This window comes from Poecilia reticulata, chromosome 23 (genome assembly GCF_904066995.2).
Source record: "Poecilia reticulata chromosome 23, P_reticulata-male-v2, whole genome shotgun sequence".
Taxonomy (NCBI): domain Eukaryota; kingdom Metazoa; phylum Chordata; class Actinopteri; order Cyprinodontiformes; family Poeciliidae; genus Poecilia; species Poecilia reticulata.
The window spans coordinates 4495826-4521949 of NC_088852.1; the positions used below are offsets into that span (position 1 = coordinate 4495826).

Sequence of the window (26124 nt, forward strand, 5' to 3'; positions counted from 1 at the left end):
TTTTATTTTATCTAAGGTTTATATATCCATGTGTCAACCTTAGATATCATTACAAATCTTAGATATCTTACACATCTGTTTTGTTTTAGGTTTGTAGAAAGACAAAATGTACTTTTCCACTTTTTAATCTTGCCCTTCTTTATGAAATTGTTGTAATTTAACACAGTTAAAACAAAAGATGAAGAAATATGGATACTCTTGTGAAGTACTTCCTATGAGCTACTTTTATAAAGTTCAGTGAAGCAGTCTTCCAAGTTTATATATTTGCTAATAGTTTCCTGGCGTTAGGTGAGTGGTGAATTAGGAGCTTTACATCTACACATCTTCAATGTTGATCCTCAGGTTTTCACATTAAGGACAAACCACAGTCGGTGTGTCCTATTAAACATCATACCCTCTTTTTCCTTTCAGGTTTTTTGTGTCTTTCAATGTTACTGTACTAACAGGAATGGACCTGTGTCCTGGATGCATGAATTCAGTCTGTTTTTCATCTGATATCACTTTTTAGGCAGGTACGGTGTAATTTGAAGTAGAAAATTAGCCTTTCACCCACTGATTACCAGCTTCCACAAGAAATGTCTTTAGTGCCAACCTCCTGCCTCTATTAGCCTTAACCAGCAGAAGACTGCATGCATCAAGTCAGTCTGTCTGCTGGATTAATTGTCCTCAACAGAAACAATTGACAGAGACGCATGGTGTCGTCTGGTTTGTTTGAAAAAGATATGGCTTTGGCAATTGTAGCTCCTACTCAATTAACTTCAACTTCTGGACTTCGGGATAAGATGTGCATAAAAGAACACTGAACGAAAAAGTTCTCTTGAGGTGTTTACTAATTAAACAGGTCACATTTCACAAGCAAATGCAGTTCCCTCCACATTTAATGAAACCCAAGAAAGTTATGAAAAAATACATTTGAATAAAGTAGCAAAATCTTGATTTGATCAAACACAAACTTGGATTGTTTCTTTCTTTGAATCTTTCGACTAAAAAAAAAAAAAGACAGAAGACAATCTGAAAGCTCAGTGGATATTTGTGTATTTAACGTTGAGCATAAATGGGCCTTTACTGAGATCATCTAGGGGAGTTTAGGATGGAGCTGCAGCAGAACTTAGTGGAAGGATGATATCCGACCTCTGGCCTGTGACTGAGACTATAACTGGAACGATGGATGTCTGGGTTTCTCAAGACGGTTCTGTCTTCAAGCTGCTCATTTAGTCAGTGAGCAGTTCTGCACATTCAATCTGTGGTGACATCATCACACCAATAGATGCGTATGAGACCGATGCTCATATTTTTAGTCTTGTTAAATAGTTTTCTTGGCAGGCGTTACGCAAATGTGTCTCACATTGGTATCAGTAAGCCGAAGGAGAACATACTGCAGCTCAAACATTATGAATCAGTGTCTGGTGTAGAAATAAATAAATGTGTTTTTAACCTTTGAATGTTAAATTGTTTTGATGTTCAAAAAGTTTCAAATTTCATTTGAATTTTTCACTGAAAAACACAAAGTTTGCCTGAGTTCAAAGCTTCACACGTACGTTAACATCATGGTAAAAAAGGTTCATTTTAATAATTTTACCACTTTATTTTACTTCAAACCTGATTTAAAATCCCATCACCTCTTGTGTTTTGAACTGAGCAGCAGGCTGGACCTTTTGGTTCCAAGCTGCATCCGGGCGACATCTGCCCTGACAGACAAAGCTGGCAGCAGAATAACTGTTTGGCTTTGAGGAGGTTTCGGCTTCCCGGGAGATTCCTGACACAAATCTGACAACGCCAGTGACCCCTGAGATTTCTCACACACATCTGGAAGCATTTTATCTCACCAGGACTTCCTGGCGCAGTTCATCTTGATGCGACGGCTTCTGCGCTCTGTTGAGAACAAGGAGGAAGAAGCTGCCACAACACCATCATCGGTCACTAACTGACTTGTTTGTATAAGTTAGAGATTTTTAACATTTTACCTTCTTTGTTTTTAATATAGAATACATAGATAATTGTGAATCCTGTTGCCTGAATGAACTGCATCAGAAGTTTCCCCTTTGAAAGTGATCCAATTACAGTAAACAGATTCTAAAACATTGTCTTAATATAGTAAATATTGTGTGCACTCATGTGATTGGGTGATATTTCTTAAAATACTTTGATAATTGAAAAAATTAATTTATTTATTTTTGCATGGAACTGGTAACATCTGAATAGGACGTTCGGATCCATTTGCTGAGGTACTGAGTCGGAGGATGCAACCCCAAACTTGCTGACATGCAGTTTCAAGTGCTCCAGTGTTTGTGATGTACTTTTTAAGAATATATAAAATTTTAAATGGATTTGATGAGCTGATAAAGTTCTGCTTAAAATCCAAAACCTGTCTAAAAGTGCCACGTTTCCAGCCACAGATCAAGGTGTTCCCTCCAGCCCTCATTTCCTTCATCGCTCTATTCTGAAGCATTTTTCCCCATCTTTGCATTGAGCCTTTACTCAGCAGTGCTCAAGTCTTCACCTAGCCTTTACGTGACCCTGTTTCTACATTAAGAAGCACCTGGAGCACATCTTGCATTTTTTCGTGCCCTGGAAGAATCCTGCGCTACCTTTTGCTCTGTGCATATATCTGTACCCCACTCTGAGTTCACGGGGGGAAAAAATCAAGTACCAGAATGTTTTTTATTTCTTTATTTTTTTTGCATTTACCCTGGAAGGTATCACAACAGATTTTAGCTTTCTATAACCCTTTGGTGTCATTGAAGTATTGCCTCTGTCTGCATGACTGCAGCCTTAAAATGCTTTGAGGCTGAAAACGGCACTCTGTAGGCATGCAGGACACATAAGGAAAGAGAGAGGGAGACTGCTGTGAGGCAATTCTTCCCGCTGCACCAATGCATTCTTGTGTGAGCGCTGGCCAACACTGCAGCAAAAAAAACAAAACACCCCTGGGGTTTCTTTGAGTCTGCAATGACCACAGTGTGTACCAGATTTATTGAATCTTCCGTTTTATTGGCGAGTTTAGGGCTAAATTGGACGGAGCTCGTTGTTCCAAGAGAGTTTTTAAAGCTTGATGGCCGCTGCGAAGTCGACTTCTAAAAAGTTTTTCGCTTTTCTCTAATGGAAAGCATTAAGTATTTTTTTAATGTGAACATTTTACAGTTCACAAGTACCAAAGTACAACAAATGGCATTATCGTGAGAATAGTTTAATCACGGTTTGTGGGGATCATCCAGACGTTGTTTTTGTGTTAAAAACTGAAGCAGCAGAAGTGGAGGGATATTTTCACTGCAGAATATGGCTCAGGAAGTAAAAATCTGTATGAAAACCTTGAATATTTGTGGACATTCACACTTCTAATCCTCCTCACTCACCTAACGGTCAGGTAAACCTGCATCCTTCTCCAGCCTCAACGCCACAATTAAGGCATTTAAACTTTTCAACTATTGCTTCGACCGTAGATATGAGCAAGTTTGGGCAAGTATACATTTTCTTTAGGCCTCACCTGAAAGGCATGTTCTCTTGTCTTTCCCATTTTCAAGAATGGCTAAGAGAAATGAGCCTCTGTGTTCATTAAACTTATGGGACAGCGAAAGTTATTGAGTTCTAACATTTTCAGAACTTTAATGAAATGCGTAAATTACAAAGAAAAAGTTAGATTCAGTTTGTAGGGATTCCTGGGAGGCCAAAAAGAGGACTCAATTTTTTTGTTGAGCAAAGTTATTTATGCTATAAATTGTTACATTTAAAAAAAGAAAAAAAGCAAAATGCCAGAATTTTAATGTGTGAAAAACTGTTACATATTTTGAAACATTTATGCATTTATTTCCAGTTGGACATCTTGTTTTTTGAACCTGATTTAAATAATTTTATACACACTTTACTGAAACGGCATTTTAACAATAAAAGTCCTTGGGAATGACAGGAAACAATAAATTGTCATTTTAAGTGAGGGGTGTGTTTGCTCATGTGTTGCTTTACTGTGACGAATGACAGATTAAGAGACGCAGGGGCCACAGAAAGGCGACCAAGCAAAGCAAAGCATCTGGCCATGGAGCCCCTGAGGAGCTCTGGGGCATTAGCCTCCCAAGGACAGCCGCCTCAGTGTGCCGACCAATCGCAGCGGCCGCTTGGCGTTTACGTGTGTGTGCGTGTGTGTGTGTGTGTGTGTGTGTGTGTGTAGCTTCGTCATGCCTCTCCCAATCATCTCACCAGCTCTCACAATCAGTCTGGACCAGGCAAAGGAAATCTGCTCCTTCATCGCCTCATTTTCAATTCACAGCATTCAGTTGCCGCCTGCTGGAGCCAATCAGGCATCTTCAGCTCGTTAATGAGCCAAGTGATCATTCAGTTGCTTATTGGTCAGGTTTCTTATATGCATTCAGCACGCGCTGCATGTTGATGCGCTCAGAGTTGTCCGTGCAGCATGTTCGTCCATGCATGGCTCTTACCTTATTAACCCTTCGTCTGCTGTTGGAAGAACCAGGAGATGATTTAAGTCCAGACTGCCCTGCACACACAGCAAAACACCCAGTAGTAGAAATGGTAATTGGATAAAACGATTTGTTAATTCTGATGCAAAGTGGCTTGATTGAAGTGAGCTCTCTGAATATCTTTCTTTTCCCTGAATGAAGAGCTACTCTGAGGTGGTCTCCTCTATCACACAGACCTTTTATTAAATGCCAGAGACTCGCAGCTCCACGCCCCATAACATTAATTCATTTTGAACAGTGCCACAGGCTGTTTGACTTTGCCTTTACCTGCAGAGAGAAGGAGGAGGACACATGTCAGAGCTTCTCATCTTCACTTCCAATCAAAAAGTACAGTCGCAGCTGTTGATTCCCATAAAGGCGGTGACTGGAGTAAATGTCTGGCATATCCCCGTGTGCAGCCTTTAACACAAAGTATCTGCATGACAAAACCATATTACGAGCACCTTGACCTTTAAAAGCCAACACTGCTGCTAGAAGACATCATATGTGATTCATGAGTATTAGACACTTTTTCTTTTTTTTTTGTGCTCAGCTTGACCAAGCCTCATTCTGAGCCAGCAGGATGCCTGGGATATCATCTCCCCTCAACTGCATGACTTTGATTTTCACTCTTGTTCTTTTATTTCAGTTTGTAAGACTTTGCAGGAGCGAAGGCTGGAGGAGAGCGATAATGGTGACTGCACAGAAGCTGCTCAGTTGATAGGTGATAAGTGATGGCAGGAGCAGAAAAAACGGACGTGTTATCTACCTGATTGCGACTCAGACTCCTCAGTAGAATATGAGACTTCTGCAACTTCTTTCAGGATTATTTTTCTATTTTACCGCTTTGTTTTTATAACCAGCATGCATCTGATTGAATTTATTACTAGCATGCAGAGTATTATTGCATAATGCTTGAAATATAAGATTCGATTAATTACTGCATCCAGTCAGTTTATTGTAATTTTGTTTTTGCACACAATCATGTGATAATAATTCTGTGCAGCTGTAATTCTGGATGAATTACATTTAAAAACAAATCAGTTTTATGTGTTTTCAGAACTGAACAGAGAACCACATATCAACAATAAATGTAGATATTTTAATTATTCAATTATTTGCAGGTGGAGATGAGATCATAAAGACAACTGTGTGATTTAGGTAAACCTGCCCTTCAGCTTAAAAGCCACCAAAGTGCAGGCAGGTGCTTTGATTTTTCACTCTATTTCAAAATGTCCCGTCATGCAGGTTGATGGCTTATAAACTACATCTAATGCAAACTTTTATATAGGCTATAAAACAGGATCAGAATTTATCATCCTGACACCTCTTTGGTCTCACCAGATGGTTGTAAATGTTAATAGCGAGGTATTAGGTTTTATACGTACATAAGAAGCACACCATCCCCCCCTGAGAGTTTTTTTAAACACAGCAGCAGTAAAGACAATTTCTGCACTGATTCAGGACTTTTTCCATACATAACGGGAAACTCTGGGTATCTCTACTTTACCGCTACGTTTTCAACCATTTCCGTTCCATTTAAGGTGTATTCTTTTTAAGGATCTGCAATAAATAAATCTGAGGTTCAGGTCAGTGGATTCTGACGTCCCCTGGGGTTGTGTTTGGCTTTTCAGTCTTAGAAAGAATCCATGAGAGGCAGAGAGGTGAACGGAGTGCAAAACAACATTTTCTTCTGTTTGTGGTCACACAGTAGTGTACTATTAAGGATGCAAACATCACATATGTAAAGCTTTTCTGGTGTTTTTGTTGCCTTCCAGCTTCAGTGAAGAAGTGTTTCTCTTCCTGGATTATTTCAGCAGGAGTTAAACCTCAGACGGTGTCCTCCTTTGATGCACCGAGGGTGCGTGTGTGTGTGTGTTCATCTTGGCTGTTACAAATGTTATCTGCGAGGACAGGGATTTAATCAACAGTGCTCCAAACCCTGTCCTCCCCGTCTACTGTAATCTTTGCAAATCCCACCACTCGTCTGATGAATTTTCCAAACGTGACGTCGCGCCCACACAAAACTGCTCTGTTCCTCAGCTGGTTATCTGCACAAATAAAAGTGCCATTCTTGTCTGAAAGCCACACTTTGATTTTACTCACAGTCTCTAGCTTTAGTTCCACCTTTCATGCTATAAAAGCCTCAGTTTCTATTCATTCCTGGTATCTTGTACTGATTAAACATGCATAGTTTTATATCTGCAGCAGGGTTTGTTTGTTTTTTTTTGCAAAATGACAAACAGGTGATGGTTTCATTTTTGGTGAATGCCATTTTTTTCTTTTGATCATCTACCCTATCTGTGCTGAAGAAAAGTGTTTTCAGTACACAATGCTGCTGCCAACATAACAGCACAAATAAAAGCCAGCTAGAAGCATCTCAAGTCCTCAAAACTTCAAATTGCATTAAAGTTTGTGACCAGGAGAAAATTTGAAAAGCTGAAAAAGTTTGACTTTGTTGAAATTTCAAAGAACATAATAGCTAACATTTTCATGTTGAAATGTTATCGGTTATCTCAGTGATGCTGAATTTGATGCTTTGCTTTATGCGGCCTCTTATTTCCATTTCTGGTCATGTGACCGTATACTCTGCTTTTTCCTGCTTTTAGTAAATGCATGTATGCAACTTTTTGTTGCCAAGACATTCACAGAACAAGTAAAAGTCTAGCTAAGAGTTGCAAATCATTAGTTGCACCGAAACATGAATTCTGTTTTTGCCTTTGCCTGAATAAGAAAACGTAGAATCGGCAGCCGATTCTCTTCCTGAAAGCGCTCAGCACGGCAGCCGCTGGTGCCGTTTTGTCGCTGGAAAAGAAATGGGTGCTTTTGGAGCGTTTTTCTCCCCGTGTGCAATAAATGATGGATGGTGTGACATTTCAGGGAATGCTTGTTTGTGTGTTTCGCAGAGATATGCAGCTTTGCTGCGTGCACGGGTGACTTATGTTATTTAAACCAAATGAGAAGAGTGTGACAGAACGTTACATGTGGAAAACAGAGGATGCATTCTCACTGGATAATGAAATGCTCTTCCCCTTCGCTGACCTTATTAACATGGGCACTGTTGCACTGTGCATTTCATTGGCGTCAATTTATCAGCGTGCCAAGTACACTGGAGCTAAATGTGTCAAGTTGAGAGCGTCGCAGAACAAATGTCTCTTCAGTACTTCCTTTCATACTCGCTTCACATTCATTGCGTAAAATGTCCACGTGATTCATACAACCAGATTTTCTGTGCAGATAAAGTGATAGCTTCAGTGTCGTTCGCATTATTTAGAAGCAGCATTTGTGTATTATTTTTGGGGGGAGAAAAACTCCAAAGGAAAACAATAAACCACTATAATTAGGCAGGTGTTACTCATACAATAAGTACAATATTCTGTACAGAAGTTTGAAATGTTTTGTTATTTCACTAGTTTTTATCTTGAGATTTATCAAAAATCTAGCCACTAAAAATGCAACAAAAACTTTTATTCATAAACGTGAAGAAATAAAAGTACAGCCCTATATTCTGTTCTCTTTTTAGTTGGAAATGAATTTTTTCTAACTAGTTTCCTCTAAAATGTGTAACTGTAAAGTTTAGCAATAATAACTGAACAGCATTTTTTATCAGTTATCAAATGGTTCCAGATGTTGCTGATCGGTTCTATTGAACCGAATTCAAATGCGCCTTCAAAGAGACTCATTCAAAAGTGGCCTCGACTTTAAGTGCTGTGAACTTAAAGGTGCCGTTTCTCCAAATGAATCTCAACCAATCGTAACTGATGGTGCCATCATTAAACCTCGTTCTAGTCAGGAGTTTGTTCTCCTGTCAAATGAGAACGTTGCTGGGCGAAGGTTAGCTTCTTTATGCAGAAAAGAGTTGGATTTGTATTGAAAAGAAAGACTAGTGTCAGTGTATTTCATTGTGGGGACACATGTCTGACATTCTCTGGTTATAGATAGAAGTGCTTATAGATAAAACAGGTTTGATCTGATGTATCCTTGAAAAGTGAGAAACATTTTCTATTTTTTTTTTTTTTTAGAAAACTTCTGGCTTCAATTGTGCGTAAATGCAAAACAAACTAATTTAAATAAATTCTGTAAATAAATGTTGAATGCTAGTAGTTAGTGCAGTTTCAATTCTCTGTGTGTATCATGAGTAAAGTTTTCAAATGTCTTGTTCCACTTTTGTGAAGGTTATAATTTTTTTTTACAAAGGGGAAAAACTATTTCAACTTCAATTGTGCCTTTTTACTGCTGTTTGAAGCATTAAAAAGTCTTTTGGGCGTTTTTCTGTGCCCAGAGGTAGTTCATCCTCTGCTTTGATATTGTTCTTCAGTTTCAGTCATGAACAATATCAAAGCTAGTTTTGGAAAATGAGGGTTAAACAATAATGGCGGTGATGCATTAGATCGTTTAGGGACTGTCTTTAAACCTCTTTCATTTTGGTTTGTGTTGCGTCGAGAGAAGGCTGTGGAGAGTTTATCTTAACGGGTCTGAATTACTGCGTAAATGAAGGTAGCATCTTCAAAAACAGATTCATGACTTGTCTTCACAGAACAGAGGAAAAACTCTTATCAGCTAAACGTTATAAATTTACCGACGTCACACAATCAACCCCGACGCTCTGTGTTCAGCCGGGCCTCATCTGAACACTTCATCAAATGGAAAAATAAGCTACACTTGTTTTATTGCGTATAAAATAAGATTCATTTGCAAGGTGGAATTTCAGAGGCTGAATTTGAACTTTAAAGCACATAAAGGCACATCAAAGCTTCTTTATCTCGGCTAAATCTTGACTGCGTTCTCTCTGGATCTTACCATGAGCAATAAGAGCTGCGCTGTCAGGACGTATAACCTTTTTGAATATTTGAAGTTGAGGAAATGAGGCTGATAAAAACACAATATTTAGAAATGTTTGTCCCAAATTATGTTGCTTAAAGATTCTTAAACAGGTACTTTTATTCTAATAAAAAAAAGCGTCATGTGACTTTAAATGCTTTTACCTGGTGACTAAAACCAGGAAAAAACTTTTATGGGCAATTCCAAAAGGAATAATACCGAGTAATAATTTTACTCTGAACTGCCTTGTTGCTAAAATGCTCTATACAAATAAAAATTTTACTAAAATGCATTGAAGCTGCTTGTTGTGAGACAAAATGTGAAGCAGAGCAAAGGATATCCTTAATGTCTTTTTGTTATATAAACCTAATCAAACGTAAAGGGAAATGCTAAACGGGGTAAAAAATAAAAAAAGTACTTACATTAGGCTGTGGATCCAGTTATATTTTAATATTTGTGCCACTTTAGGATTATATGATTAAAATGTCAGTTGTAAATACATTACACCCCAAAATATTTTTACTTTCACTCTTTTTGCCATTTTTTTAAATAAAAAAATCAGAATTAAAAATAGTTTTGCCCCCCCTCTGTCAGCAGCCTGAGGGGTGATTACACATCTCTAGGTCTTTATTTACAGCATGTGAATATTTATGTAACATGATCTTATTGATATTTCGTCTACTGTAGCTCAGCATCTCCCCAGCATGTGCACACATTTGTTTACTGGGGGAGGTGGTATTGATAGCAGCATGCTCTTCTCATTGTTTATTTATAACCAGCCATGTTTCCTCTCCGCCTTTTAGTCTCAGACTGTAAATATCCTGCTTGATTAAAAATTGAAGACGTGTTGTGAACCCTTCTGCTGCCCATGCTATGTCTGAAGAGCTCAAATATCATCTGCTGGTTCACTTTCTGAGAATATAGTTTCTCAAATCATAATTATTTTTAGCTGCTTCCAAGGAGTTCCTTGGTATGAATTGCGCTTTTTTTGTTGTAAATCTCAGCTTTGCTAATGTAAATTTCTGTCCAAACACTTGAGGATTGACTGCTGAAAAAATGTCAGGATCTCTGAGACTCACCCAGTGAATCAGCATCCTGTCAGTCACAACCGCCACCTCTGCACTCCTGAGAAAGATGCACGGTTGGCAGGGTATGTTTTTAGCTCGGAAGCATGACTTTCCTGCAGAGGCACGCCTACACATCCAATAGGAGGAAAAAAAAACACAACAACTATCCGATGCTGCTGTAATTTAGGCCAACAGTCGCCCACTCAGAGAGGAAGCCTTGGCCACCGATTCATTTAGAGTTCAGCTGTCAGACTCTGTACTCACACACTTTCATGCACACACCTTGCCTGACATATTGCAGCGCTGTGCATTCTGCACAGGTAATGAGAAGTGGGGAAAAGAGACGGGGGGCTTTATTGGTCTGGTGGGTCTTGGATAAAATGGTGAAACTGAGGCCTAAAGGAAGGAAGATTCAGACCATTAAGCTCTCTGCATCAAATATTTGGGGAAAAAAGCAAGACTCAATAATTAAAATACATTGTAATTATTGTTTAATTTATTTTAAAAAATCAGAACGGCTTTTGTTGAAAACCACATTGAAGTTTTCTACTTTATTATTTTTTTTAGCAGTGTTTCTATCTTCTACTTTTCTCCTGCCTCAAAATCAAAGATGCACTAAAAATGCTGTGCATGTGCATCTTCACTTTTGCTCTTTTTCTCCTTCAATCTTCCTGCTCTCAAAATGTAGAAAATGTACCATCACTCCAGTCATTTTTGCTGTTTATTTTTTTACACCAATATGCTTTCATGTTGTTTACCAAAGATGTGCCTGTGGGCTGCTGGGTGGGTTTCCTGCAAATAAAACCTCCAGCTCTTATTTTTTTCTCTCTCTCCTTTAGGAAGAATTAGGCAAAAATAAATATCTGAGTGGAAATGAGCCACAAAATAGTTCAACCTTTCCACAGATTATGTTTTTAATATTCAAGCTTCTTAAGAAATATTTAAAGTTTTTATTTAGCACAGTTTTATGAAAGCAAAGTCTGGTTGTATGCCAGGATATACAGCATTTGTTTCTAAATAACTTCATAATACTGTTAATATATGATGTTGTGTTGCATCCTTTGTAAAAATTCAGTTGTTATTCCAAACATATACGTGTTTATAACCTAAATGTCTCGGTCAAATGATGTTTCAGCAGAGTCTATAATCTGTCAAGCATCCTGACAGGGTGGCCTTTGGGGGGATAACAGTCTTCAAAAACATTTCCTTCCCCCTGAGGTCGCAGCCTTTTATTTAACTTGGCTGTGAGAGGAGAGGCCGTTCGGAGACACCGGTTTTAATGCACCGAGAGTTTACGGCCGTCTGAGGCTGAGGAAGGCGACGTTACTGGAGCACCGGCGAAGGGATATTCTGATCCGACGAGCCCTAAAGCAAACTGTGTAATTTGCAGAGGGGCTTTTTCTTAAGAGGAGGTGACTGTGATTAGCTGCACTCCTGTGAGAGGGAGATTTATGAGCTCTAAGCTTCGTTTTTGCTTGACCTGCTGCACAAATTTACAAGTCTGAAAAATGCAGAGAGGCCGAGGTAGAAAAAAAAAAAAAGTGCTGCGTAACTCCCAGGATTTATTAGAAAGTGTTTCTCAAGATGGTTTAGAGAAGCGTGAAATTATGATAATCAGCTCTGGGACGTGAATTTTTTCTTTTTTTTTTCTTTTTCAGATGCCAAATCTGATTTCATGGAATATGTAAAACAGGAAATGTGAGTTATGCCAAAACTAAAATAACACAAATTCTCTGACTTCAAAACTCCTCGTTGTTTTCTGCGCGTGAATTTTAGGTCAGCTCCCTGCAGAGATGACTTGGTTACCACGCCAACACGTTTTTGCCCCCTGTCTCCTGTTGCTATGGTAACAGCTCAGGTCCTGGTTGACCTTAGCATTCTCCACAGATGCACTCAGTCATTATCTGAGCAGGCATTTATTGTACCAATAATGAGCTGCTTTGTCCCCACAGTTTGACCCCGAACTTCAGTGGGCTGAGCAGAATCAACTTTTCGTTGATCCTGATCATCTGAGCAGGATGCACTGTGGCCTGGTTTTGTTTCTGTTGCTCTGGGAGCAGCAGCACCTTACAGCTTCTGTAGCTTAAGTTCACTGTTTTTTTTAGTTTTTTTTTAGTGTATTCAGCAAAAACTGTGGCTGCAAAGTGGGCGCAAATGATGAGGCCTCTGCCTCTGTGCTTGGTATTTGTTAGGAGGTGTTTGTGCTGATGCGATGCTTCTGTTGTACTTGGTTTTCTCTAAATGTAGCCGTGTGCATTAGAGGCCAACATCTGCACTTTTTCCCCTTACACAAAGCAAACATTTGGTTAGCTGTTAGGTTGGTCAGAATAAACTTTGTAAACCAAAGTAACTTCGTTCAACTCGTCCAAACAATCTGCACTCGTTTCATGTGCTGCTGTGATTTAATTAACTGGTGATTTAGGTCTGTGGACTCTGAAAGTAGGTCATGTCCAGCCTGACCTGATGATGGATTTTCTAACATGCTTTCTAACAAAAAAGAACTGAACTGAATGGTTATTGTGTGAAGGAGTAGTTACTTGGAAAGAAGACTCAATTTTCTTTTCTCTCCAGCGTTTTGATTTTACACATTTGCATCTTCCGGGTTATTATATTGGGAAATTTTACTTTTAGTTAATAGCTGTGACTATTGACTCTGTATTCTTGGTCTGTGTTCTTTAGAAATTGATTTCTGTTCCAGTTTCTAAAGTGGCACACCAGAATACTTCATACTTGTGAGTTGTAAAATGGTTGCTTAAAGCAGGAGGAGTGAATGGAAGCAGCTGGAAGTCACTTACTATACAGAACAGTTTGTGTGTACTCCTGAAGTTTTAACTGAACTACAATAACGTAGCTTAAAATGTTGCTCTGATATCCTTCCTAATGGACATTCAGTCAAGTTGCAGTCGCTCATTTGGCTCAGTAGAGGGTAGAGGGGGAAAGAAGGCTGACAGCTGCACCCATTTGTTGTGGGTAAAACCATACATGCGAAAAGTTGGTGAGAGTGCAATAAAATTTGTCTCGATAGCTTTGGGGCTGAAATCAGAATCATTATTAAAACAATGTAGTCAACCAAAAATGTACATACTTCCCTTTTGCAAGTATGTAAATGCAATAAGTGCATTTACATCTCAGAGAGTAAATCTGTTCAATAATTTTCATTTTGATGTTGGGTGTAAAGTTTGCAAGAAGGATTGTGTTATATATATATATATATATATAAACTGCTTGGACTCACAGGAGACATTTGAAAAGCAAAAACCACAAATTGTTACAGTAGAACCTTCAGATTTTCTCCGCCGGTTCTGTGGCCGTGTTGATGACTCCCTGACAGCAGCTCTGGGATAAACTATCCTCCATCCCTCCGCCACGTGTCGCTTCATATCCTCCAAGCCATTAGTCAGCTTGAGGCTCGTCTCGTATTCACGTGGAACACTATTTGTAGTCGTATCTTCAGTTTCACATTACTGAAGATAATGTGAAACAGAAGAAAGACCTAGAAGCCTTTCTTCTGATCACGTCCACTTGACTTAAAACGGTTCAAAAGAAACTTTCATGTCATTTCCATAGAGGATTTGTGACTGTCTGACCTCCAAGGATTTGTAGAAGAGACATAATATGAGTTCGCTCCCTGGAGTCTCTGCGCAGCAGCGAGTTATTGTCCTCGACTCCTGAAGGACAGATTAGAAACGGATTTTATAAAACAAAACATGGTTTTATTTTTTGTATGGTACAAAATAATTGCATTTTTGCACGCTGAAAACAAAATATTTTCAATTAATTATGTTATTGATCATCTTATTTCATTTGGAGCTTCAAACTAATATTGATCTTTCATATTCATTTGATAGAAATGTCAAATAAAGCTAAAAACAAAGTTCGTGAAACTGACAATCTTTTGCAGTTTATTTTTTCTTAGACGTTTTAATTCTTTTTTGGTGTTTTTTTTATTTAAATGATTGCAGCACATGTATTTCTGCAAGGAGGCTTTGGTTCATCAGTTTATGTTTTAAGCAGCTTCAGCTAAGTGTTTATAATGTAAATCAATTTCATACGCCTCTGCAAATTAAATTTGTTAAAAAATACCAATCGTAAGTGACTTTTTTTTTCTTTAAAAATGTTCCTGCTGGCTTAAATTAAATGGAAACTTAATCACATATCAAAAGTGAAAAAAAACCAAATATGTTGCATCAACAGTTATGAATTAATGTCTAATATGTAGAAACATATCAACAAATTCTCAGTTCTGCTAATTTAGTTTGATCTCACAAACACGAGCGAGAAAAACCTAGATAAAAAAAAATGTTTTTAATACAAAAGACAGACAACACACTTGCAGGATTTTCAAGCACTATGCACTAAATTTGAGTTTATACGTTTTCCTTTTAAGGAATTCTCAGCTAAAGTGTGCATCTAAATCTTTAATGATCAACTTTCTGTGAACCAGCAGGAAACCGAAAGTAAACTCGGAAAGCTCTTGAGGAAAAAATGCCTCCTAGCGTTCAAATGAAAAGCGTAGAAGCTCTCCAGAGGAGCTGGAGGAAGTTGTTAGTAAAAGCGTCTCTCACTAAACTGCTGCCTCCTCAACTCTGACGGAGATTAGCAGCAGGAAGAGAGACGAGGTTCCCTCTGCAAACACGATCAGTGGGGTTTCTTTCTGTTTGGGTTCTGCTAAGTCATCTCGGTCACTGCTCATGTTGTAGTGCAGAATTTTCTGCTTCATTTTTCTGTTGGCTTGCAGTGTGTGTGCCGTTCTAAAGTAAGTCCGTGACTAATGCTTCATCCTTTATACCTGTATACTGTCTACAAACACGTTAGCTGGAAATTCAAAACTTCCCCTCTTTCAAAGCCAAATTCTTTCTATATCTTTTAATATTCACGTAATCTATTTGAAACAAATAAAAAAGCTGCTTTATGACCGATTCTGTCATTTCCAGCTCACTGATGGATTTCTTCTGATCCTGACCCATCTCGTCCTTTTCTCTGTGGTTCTGCAGGAGTTTGCCGCGCTGACCAAGGAGCTGAACGCCTGCAGGGAGCAGCTGCTGGAGAAGGAGGAGGAGATCTCTGAGCTCAAAGCTGAGAGGAACAACACCAGGGTATCTAAAGCCTGAATCTTACATCAAACTTGAATTGTGCTGCATCGGACAGAAGCAGTGAATCTGCATAAATGTGGTTTTCTTCCATTAGTTTTGTTGTTAACGATGAAGCTGGGTTTTGTTTTCTTGTTCTTCTTTATGCATTTTTCTTTCTGCTTGGTGCACATTTTGGCTACCCCACCCAAATAAGCAGCTCTTGTAGCAGTTTGAATTTGTCCAGATGGCTTGGTTTGCTTTCAGAAGCTCAGAATGAAAGCAAGAAAATAAAATAAAGATATAACCACAGAGTTTAATAAATGTCTTCTTACCACTCCCAGTATCTTTGTATTTACAAAAGATGCAAATAAAGTTGGGATCCTTTCAAACCAGCAGCAGGGGAGTGAAACAATATAGACTTGTTTAATTTTTTATGTTAAAATTGTGAATGAATTGTCTCAAACCCAACCAACAGAACTTTATTTCCATGACAAACACACTGCTCAAAAAAATAAAGGGAACACTCAAATAACACATCCTACATCTAAATGAATGAAATATAATTGCCAATAATTTCCATCTGTTGTCTATTCCATTTGCACAACAGCAGGTGAAATTGATTGTCAATCAGTGTTGCTTCCTAAGTGGACAGTTTGATTTCACAGAAGTTTGATTTACATGGAGTTATATTGTGTTGTTTAAGTGTTCCCTTTATTTTTTTGAGCAGTATATATTTAGCATAGAGATGGAGGAGTGAATTGTAAACAACTTGACCTACATTATTAATATGAATTGTCAAAAAGTGGTATTCCTAATACACAGCCCTGAGGGACACCCTTTGTGACAGGTAACCAGAAGAAAGACTAAATTACGCACAGATTTTTCCCACATTCCTGATATTTACAATGTTTCACTTCGTGCTCCAGAATTTTGAATATGATCCTCAGAAAAAAGGCCCCTGGAGGCTGACTGCATATTTTGATGAACAGAAATGGAAGTAAGTCTGCAAAAGTACTGAACCAAGCATCTACACTGTCAGTAGTTCTTGACATTCTGCCTGGGAGTTTTCCACTTCCTCCACATATGAGTGCTCAGCAGTAGAATGAAGTGGTGAAAATATGAAGAGTGCTCCAGCTCAAATACTCTCATGGGAAATTGAACCAACTTGTAAATGTTTGGGGAGGCAAACAGTTGTGCATGTTCACTTTAAAAAACAAAAACATTCTCATCTTAAAACCGGTTTACTTTTCTGCACGGATTTAGTTTTCACTTTTTTTTTTGTTCCGCTAAAGGACTATTTTAGCACAGCTCACTGAGAAATCATGAAAAGAGGCGCAAAGAAACAGAAAACGTCATTTTCACACTCGCTTAATTATCGCCTCCAACTCTCTAAAGAGCGATTTTCTAAGCAAGCTTTAATTAAACTTGGTTTTGTCACTGAAGGTGTTTTACATTTCATAATTAAGTTTTGAAAAGCGTGTGCAGACAGGCAGTGGGCTGAGGGTGTCGTCTGTGGAGACATGTAAACTTTATCGACTGTTAGGGATAAGTGTCCCAATCGAATGACATGCACGCACAGCTGGACTCGAGCGGGTCTGGAGACATGAAGCGTGTCCAATAAATAATAAAGCAAAAAATCTAGCGAGCAGGATTAGAGTGTGTTCTAATTCTGGAAGGAGCTCAGTGTAAACACTTCATGACTGTGTTTGTTCTGTTGACGTAGCAGGAATACGGAGCACATGACGGCTGCTGCTGCTGCTGCTCTGACAGAGATGATTCAGATAGAGAGGTGGTTTAAATTTGCCTTTATTTTTAGACGGCTATGTTTCTCAGAAACATGAGAATGACTGTTTTTAATTTTTTTCTAATGGTAAAATAAAATTGGTTGCATTTTTTTAAAAACTATAACAGAATGCATACTACTTCCAGAGCATTTATTTGAATGATTTAGTAGAAAAGCAAGTTGGTTTCTGCAGCATATGGTGCTGCAGACAGTCCATCCCCGTGTGAATTCAAAACTGCTTTCCTTTGCAATAAAAGTTTCCTCTCTTAGCCACAGTAGAAACTAATGTCGAATTGGAAATATTTAAACCAGTGGTTCTTAACCTGGGTTCGATCGAACCCCAGGGGTTCGGTGAGTCGGTCTCAGGGGTACGGCGGAGCCTCTGCCGCGGAGGTAAAGACACACTTGTGTAAAGTCGTGATGACGCCACGCTTTGCCATCACTTGCTGCAGAGGATCACGTTACATTGCTTAGCCAATCAGAGGATCATGTTACATTGCTTAGCCAATCAGAGCTGCGAAGGAGCACTGATTGAAGGAGCTCCACTCTCAGCATGGATTTGAACTTGTGTCTTTATTTACTTCAGCAAAGCTCACAGTTTTTACCAAATTCTATAGTCTAAATCTGCTCCTTAGTCGCATCTTTTCGGGGTTGGTACTGCCTCTAGTGGTGTGAGGGTGGTTACACAGCTAATATAATTACATTACTAAATCAGAATACCGCAAAGTATTTTGTGTGTCGGGGGGGATTGGAATAAGAAGGGTTCGGTGAATGCGCATATGCAACTGGGGGGGGTTCGGTACCTCAAAAAAGGTTAAGAACCACTGATTTAAAATATTCTTGATGTACTAATTATGAAAAGTTCACCACTGAGACTCCTGGGTTTATGGTTAAATACAATTACTTCCTTTTACTTTCCACTGGAAACAAAGATTTTTCTAACCTTTGCATAGATATCCGTGTTTTTGCAGGTGACGATCTTGAATAAGTCGCTTTGCACCGTTTACATTTTTGTTTTTATGCTATATTCTCTACACGAATCTACAACGAAGAGTGGTATTAATGTAACAGTTTCATAAAGAAAGTGGTGAAGCTTGAAAGTATCTTTTAATGTGTGGGATGTGTGTCTGCTAAGGTTTTGTTGGTCGTCTGTTCAGCAGCCGTTTGAAGCTTTTCCCTGTTTTTAACCAATAATCTTGTGATTTTCCCAGTTACTTCTGGAACATCTGGAATGCCTGGTGTCCAGACACGAACGGTCACTTCGAATGACGGTGGTCAAGCGGCAAGCTCAGTCCCCCTCAGGGGTCTCCAGTGAGGTTGAAGTCCTCAAAGCACTTAAGTCCCTATTTGAACACCACAAAGCACTCGATGAGAAGGTACATCTGTCACCAGCCGTCTATTATTTTCACTTCTGTTGGAGGAAAAAAAGTATATTTTTGTATGTTTGTAAATGAATGCAGAATACTGTGAAACAATATGGGTTCTTTATATATTTTAATAGAATTTATATGTTGATTACAGTTCAAAACAATGCTTTGAGACTATCTGACTTGAGCATTGTTGGCACTGTTTGTTTTCCATAGTTAGATTGCTGCTTTTACCCTCTATTCCCCCCTTTGTGATCCACAGGGAGGCCAGCTTTCAGCCTGACCCCTAAACGCTCTCATCTGTTGAGGCCTGATGTTTTGGGTGGTGAAATTGTCTTGGGATACTGGGCATATTCCCAACTTAAAAGTTTTTAATTCAGGGTTTACTCCTCTGAGATTGTTGAAAAGTTAAGAACAAGAAGAAGGTGGGAGATATATTGAAGGAAAAATTACTTTTAGACTCAATCAGGGTTCCTTTTGTGACTCCAAAACACATTTAAGTGTTATTGTACAGCCGTAAGCAGAGAAAAAAATAATTTATCTCCTGCCGTGTTAGATTGAAATTTAAATGAACATTGACGTAAATATTGTTTTGTCTTTTCATATTTTCAGGTCAGAGAGAGACTCCGAGTGTCCCTGGAGAGAGTCTCTGCCTTGGAGGAGGAGCTCACAGCAGCCAACCAGGAGGTAACAAACTGTGAGCTTATATAAAATAACAGCTGTGCTAATATTTAAACATACTTACTTAAATACATGTTCACTGATTTGCTGAATGTTTGAATGGATAATGAGCCCCAGGCCAGTGTATTTACCTCAGTTAAGACTTTCTGCTGGTTGATTTTCTCTAGTACAAGAAATCCTAGAAATGGAAATTTCTACATTTTGTCAAGTTACAAGTCAATGCATCTCTGGGATTTCAGGTGAAAGACAAACACAAGTATCTGTGAAGAAGACAGTAAAAGTTTTAATTTGATTTTACAACTAAAAAGCTGCAAAACACAATATACTTCAATCATATTCCTCTAAAATAAAATCCAGTGCAGCCAGTTGCAGAAAGCATTTCATTTCACCATAACTCTGTGTTTTGTGAAGTTCTCAGAGGTTTATTTGAGCACAAACGCCTCACACATTTTTACAGCAATGTATATCCTGCTATAAAATTATAATTTTTTCACTAAAACTCAGAGGTTGCAGAAGAACGCTCACTGTTTTCAGATCAAAGTTGCTGACGAGCTTCATGTTCCACACCAGCAGCCGTCCTCCCAGGCTGCAGACTGGCTGCCGCCTCCCAGTCTGTCACCAGTCACGACACAAAAAGGAGGAACTCTTGGACTTTTTGTGGTTGTCACATCCTGACAGGGATTTGGTTGGAAGGCGCAAAGAGGAGAATATAAACGAAAAAAAAGCAACGAATGTCGATGCCGACTGTGGCCAGAGATGTGTGCTAATGAGTGTGCTGGTGTGTCTTTAGCGAAAACTGAAAAAGTATGGAGACCACAATCTTAGCTGAAATGAAAAGTGTTTAAGAGGAGATGGTGTGAGCTATTTGGCTGCAAAATCAAAGATTCTTTTCTGAAGAAGTGAGAGTAATTTGACAAGCCTGTAGTTTTTAAAGTTTTTATTTTTCCTTCTCTCCTAGAAGAAACTTGATTTTTACGGAGCATTTGAGGCACCGACAGACACAGCGGTAGGAAATGTAGCGCCATTAGAAATTCTCACACCACTGAGCCAAGGTTAGAAAGCCTCAGCAGTACATCCGCGAGCTTCCCCCTTATATACGGTTAACAACGCGCGCCAGCTGTGGGCAGATGAGCGATCGGGCCTACAGGCGGCACACAGACGCTCAAACTGGCGTTGCTGAATAGAAACGTCTCACTTCAGGGGCTCCAGGGAGGCGTGAGCAAGCAAACTGGTAATTGATTTTGGATGGAAGGTCTTGTATGAGTCCCATTTCCCTGCAGGCGTTTTCACAACTCTGATGAAATCTGCACACTTTGACCTTGTGCAGTCACAGGTGCTCAAGTGGCCACACACTGATTACTGCAAGGGATTCTAATTCGCTTCTATCAAATCAAACGTTATACTGGATGTGTTGGAATCTATTTAAAAACGCAATTAAGGAAATGAGTTTAACAGTTGAAAAGTTACATGACATGTTTAGAATTGTTTTTGTTTGTTAAAGTGAGACTTTAACAAAGGATGACAGTATTCTTTGTAGGATTCTCATTGTTCTTAGTTGACAAAATTATGGCGGACATTGTCTTCTGCTCACAGACGGACAGCTGAGACTTTATTTATTTAAAATTTTGTTGCAAAGCTGGCTAATTCTCTTTAATGCTGTACAGGTCTGACTCCTGCAGAGCATGTTTTAGTATTTTTAAGGAAACATATTGTGGTTTTTAATTGTTTTTTAGGTTCTTTCTGAGCGGACAGACACCCTCAAATGTTATGTTAATATCGATATCTTATTTTGGACTTTTTTTTTTTAATTCCAAAAACATTCAGTTTCATCTTTAAAGTTTCTTATGGATAAAATACCCTAAAAAAACTGGCATTTTAGGAGAATGAATGCCTTATTTTGTGCCATTTCCGGTAACAAGTTTATTTGTCTGGGTCATCTGCGTCAGATCTGCACATTTTTTGGTCTCCTTTTTACTATGATGAGGCTTTGAAAAACCATTGATTAATAATAAATCTAAGCAGTAGGTAACACTGCTTGGGAAAAAATAAAAAATCAGTATTTTAACCTCAACATGAAACCAGATCCTGCAGAGGATTCAACACGTTTGAAGTCATATAATCTTGTTAGTCCCACTTACATGGGGAGATCTGATTAGAGTTGAGCACTGCAAGCACAAATGCCATCTGAATATGGAAATTGTTGAATATCTGAATATTTAGCCTTCATTTTCACAACCTGCTGTTGAAAACAAGACAGACGTTTATCAAAACACTCGTATCATATGTGAAATCCAAGTTTGATATTGGAATATTTAGTGCACATCCATACATGCAATCGGATTTATTTCCACTGTGCTACCTTTAAAATAAACCCAAATATAGTGCAGGAAATCAGAGCAGAAATGGCTTCAAGGAAAATGTTTTTGTATGAGGAAAGAAATTGGGGTTATTTTTCCCCCATTTGTGACTGATTGTAATTTAAGTAGACTGCACCGAACCTCCATGCTACTGGATGGATTCAATCTTCTTCAATTCAGTAAATTGCTTTGCAGAAAATCAAAATCACCCTTCACTCCTAATAATTCAATTTCTCCTTCATCACTCTACGTTGGACATTTCTCATAACAAAATTGTTGTAAAAACAGACAAGGAACATCATATTGTCCCTTTCTTTCGTTCTTACTACTTTCTAATAGAGACGAATCAACAACATTGAGAAGAACTAAAGGGCAGCAGCCTGTTCATCTGAACTTGTCGTTTCTGTTATTTCTGAGCTGGGGATGATGTATGCGCGGCACTCCATTCATTATTTGTTGGGCTTTCATGTCAGGGGTGGCGTTGGTGTTTGATCTCTGAGGTGGAAAAACTGCAGACGATCTCGGGATAGAAGAGGAAACGTCCAGAGACGCGGCTCTGACCTCATTAAAATTAATGAACAGAAATGCTCTGTGGTGTTTTAACCCTCGTTGTACGAAAGCAAGGAGGTCGTTTCATAGTCTTATTTAGCGGCAGAAGTCGGTGTCTGGATCGTGTAAACAATTCTTTTGTCGTTTGTGTCATTGATTATCCTCTAAAGCAAAAATATATCACTCTAAACAAGACCTTGTTTCTGTAAAAGATCATTGTGCTTTCACGCAGGATGACGTGTTTAAAGCGAAACATTAGCAATCCTGGGAAATCCTCAAAGAAAAACCAGAGAAAGCAGAGTTCAGGTTAAAGCCCGCTGAAAGCTTCTGAGAACCGAGAGCCTGATGGAGCTTTAACATCCTCCCTGCACGTCTACGGGATTGTTGTTGGAGCTGCTTCTTTGCTTGCAGAGGGATTATAGTTAAATAATGTGAGCCTTTTGTAGCTGAAGTGCTTCTGTGACCTTTGCTGTAAGGAGGATGCTGGGGGTTAAAGCAGAGCAAGAAGCACAAGCAGGAAATGATCAGAGATACGGACGACTTATGCAACACGGCAAATCACTTTGATCTTTCCATCATTTCATCCCTTCTCTAATCATCTTTCTTTCTCTTATTCCTTCAAATATTTCCTTTATTTTATCCTTCCCTTCTTTCACCAATTTTTTGCTTCTCCCATCTTTTTCTTTCTTTCTTCAATCTTTCTCTTCTTAAAGTTTTCCTGCCTTCTCACTGATGAAGTTTTCCTCCTCATTTATAAAGTTCAGTAAAAGAAATTGAAGAAATTCCTCTCCTGTGTAAACCACAGAACGATCGCTTGCTGTTTAATGACAGGATATTAAAAGATAAAAAGCAGCAGAAGCTCCTCAGACTTTTAGACTTCAGTACAGACGCAGCTAGTAATGAGCCAGGAAATCCAGCTGTGTTCAATTTCAGCATTAACTCGACTCCTCCTCCCTGAAAGGAGGTTTTTCTGTTTACCTTGAGAAGACTATCCTCCAATCTGTGGCCTTACATTGCTGTTAGAAGGAGAATTAAATAAAATCACAAGGAAAAACGCTTTTAAAAAGCTGATCTAAAGTAAATACTAATGCAGAGGACTCTGGACTCGGGTATTTACTTCAGCTCTGCTTTTAGAGATCCGAGTTTGAGTCTGGAGGTAATTTTAAAGGATTTAGTTTGAAAGATAAAGAAGCACTTTGTAGCCACAGCAGATCTTGTGTCACTGTAAAGCTGAATGTAAACATTATTGCTGGTCATATTTAACTGCTGAAGGTCATAATTACTGTGATTTTATGAGACTTCTAGCTTCATTTTAAACATTGTCCACCATTGGCTCCGTGAATAATGTACATTTTAAATGTATACCTGTGTTTACGATCGTACAGATTGTGGCCTTACGAGAGCAAAACGCTCACCTTCAGAGGAAAGTCGCGTCCGGTGAAGGAGGCGATGACCTACTGGAGGGCAGCGAAGCGCAACAAAAGCTCCACGGCAAGGTGAGCATCACCAGAGCTCAGCTTTCTGGCTTTAAATAAAAATAAACTATTTAATGTACTGAGACATTTATTTAAAGGGAATAAAGAAGATTTCAAAATCCAACAATGACATGCAAATATATTCCCTTAAGAGCCAAATTTGTATTTCTTTTAAGAAAGGCTGGTCATCTTGTTTCAGGCAGCTGACAGGAACTTCTTCATGCACCAAGCAGTCGATGGAAACTATTGACACTCGTCCAAATTCTCCTGCATTCATCAGGAGGGCTATGAATTAAATTTTGAGATGTAACGTGACTTCATTTGACATCTTGGTCAAGGAAATACACTTGATCATTCTACCTTTCTTTACTGACTGTACCATCAATTTGGAATAAAAACTTTAAAACTCATGGAACTGCATCTTGTTCCACAACGCCGCACCGATTTTGTTTTATATCGGCATCATCAGAACTTTAAACCTCATATCTGATGCTAAAAAAAATATTTCCATGCAGATAGACAGCTGGATAGTTGGTTAGATCAATGGGAAGGCTGCTGCTCGGCTGGTCCTCTGCAGGCTGCAGCTTGGGGGAGGAGAATAGAGTGTGGAGAGTAGAGGGAGGAAGAGCGCGCACGCTGAGGCGAGAGGTAATGAGAAGACTGTTATCATCTGCTCTGTTCTGAGGAGATAAAATAAAGGAATATAAACACAGGCTGTTTTCTGCATGTTAATGTTTGGCTGCGTGTTCCTCATGTGAAGCGACGTAGGCAAAGTTTTAACCTTGCGGTGATGGAGAGGTTTAGTCATTCAGCGTCGCTGCAGTCACAAGGACTGACAGAGACGCTGCTGCAAACACCATTAGCTGGGAGTGACAGCCTGTCCTGTGGTGTAAAATATACATGGCTGTGGCCTTAATGTGGCAGGTAGGAGGAGGTCAAGGGCAGGAAAGGTCATGCTTTCTTTTAGTTTTAGAAATTGTTAATGCTTTTTGTTTTCTGTTCTCATTCCTATTCCTTATTTTGTCTACCAAATCGTTATTGCTATGAGGTAAAAATAAACTTTTATGAGAGATAGACGCATATATAGACGTTTCAGCCAATGGATGGGGAATTTTATACACTTTCTGCTAGTAACCTTTATCTGAAGAGGCAATCTCTAAAATTTGACTTTACTTTGTAAGCTAACTAAATTTTGTAAAGACTGTATGCTTTGCGGCTATGCACTAAAACACCTAAAATAAAAAAAGGTTGGAAAATGTCACCTATAGTTTCTATGGAAAGCTTTTCTTTCCTATGTTGACCTCGCACATGTTGTGTCTCCCTCTCAGCGCCTGTCGAACGGCTCTCTGGAGTCGGCCCGCGAGGCGAGCCAGGTGGTGGAGCTGCAGGATCTGCTGGAGAAGCAGAACTACGAGCTGGCCCAGATGAAGGAGCGCATGTCCTCTCTGTCCTCCAGGGTGTCCGAGGTGGAGCAGGAGCTGGAGACAGCCCGCAAAGACCTCATCAAGTCAGAGGAGATGAACAACAAGTACCAGAGAGACATCAAAGAAGTAAAAGCACATACACATTCACTCGTATGCATGCAGAGAAGAGAGGGAAATGTGCATATTTCTAAGTTGGGGAGGAAAAAGACATGAAAGAATCCTTGCAGTGGTGTGAAAAAGCTGGCATTTCAAATCCAATGTGTCCATGCCCTGAATAAATGGACATTTTTGAAATTAAGTCAAACTAAAGTTTCTCTCTGTTAGCCCAGTTTGAAAATTTATTCGAATACATAGTTCGCTGAAAATGTGGCCTATTCCTCGTGGACTGATCTGATGTAGCATTTTAAGGTACTTAAATGTTGCAGATGTTGCTTTATAAGCCATAAGTCCATCATAAAGTCTTTCCCAAATGGTTTAAAGCCACTTTGAATGTGCACATCTATGCTAAAATGCTTTATAATAATTTTCTCCTATGGTATTTAGCAAACATAAGTAAGTTTGGCCATTTTGACAATGAGAAAGTTTATGTATTCATCTGGTTTTAATCTCAATCTCTAAATATCTGCATACCTCCTTAAAAATGTCTACATTTCTAACATGTTAAATGCTGGCTCGTAAATATTCAGCACACTACAAGATACAGCAAAGAATATGAAGACAATAATTTTCCAATAGCCGACAGCACAATAGCACAGCTGCGTACTTGTTCACTGTGCGTATGCGTATAGGCTGATACCCCTTTGAACCACGACTGAAATTACTATTGATTGCTAACAATGCAGGCTGAGGCATTTATTGCAGCCTTATTGGAAAGACGGCTTGTTATCACCGTTATCTGTCGTCTCTCAGAGCTGCAGTATTTATCCACCCTTGCAGGATGACTATTTCTTGATGCTTAGTTGGGAAAACAACATAAGCTTTTCTCGTCTCCTGCAGTTCTTTCTGCAGGAAATTAACTCTCATAGTTTTTGTGGTAGTTCTGTCACTGTGAAGCACATCTGTGTCTCTCTGTCTTCA

At 39.0% G+C, this 26124-nt stretch overlaps 1 protein-coding gene across 11 annotated transcripts in view; it reads left to right on the forward strand.

Annotated features, from left to right (window-relative positions):
• Positions 1-26124, forward strand: part of ppfia2 (PTPRF interacting protein alpha 2) — a 126613-nt gene that overhangs the window by 78980 nt on the left and 21509 nt on the right. For all 11 annotated transcript variants that reach the window (XM_081604176.1, XM_081604184.1, XM_081604175.1 and 8 more), the window contains 5 exons: positions 15334-15435; positions 18406-18570; positions 19174-19248; positions 23534-23644; positions 24952-25173. In XM_081604176.1, coding sequence (XP_081460302.1) covers positions 15334-15435; positions 18406-18570; positions 19174-19248; positions 23534-23644; positions 24952-25173 — 675 coding nt within the window. The remainder of the gene's footprint in view (positions 1-15333; positions 15436-18405; positions 18571-19173; positions 19249-23533; positions 23645-24951; positions 25174-26124) is intronic.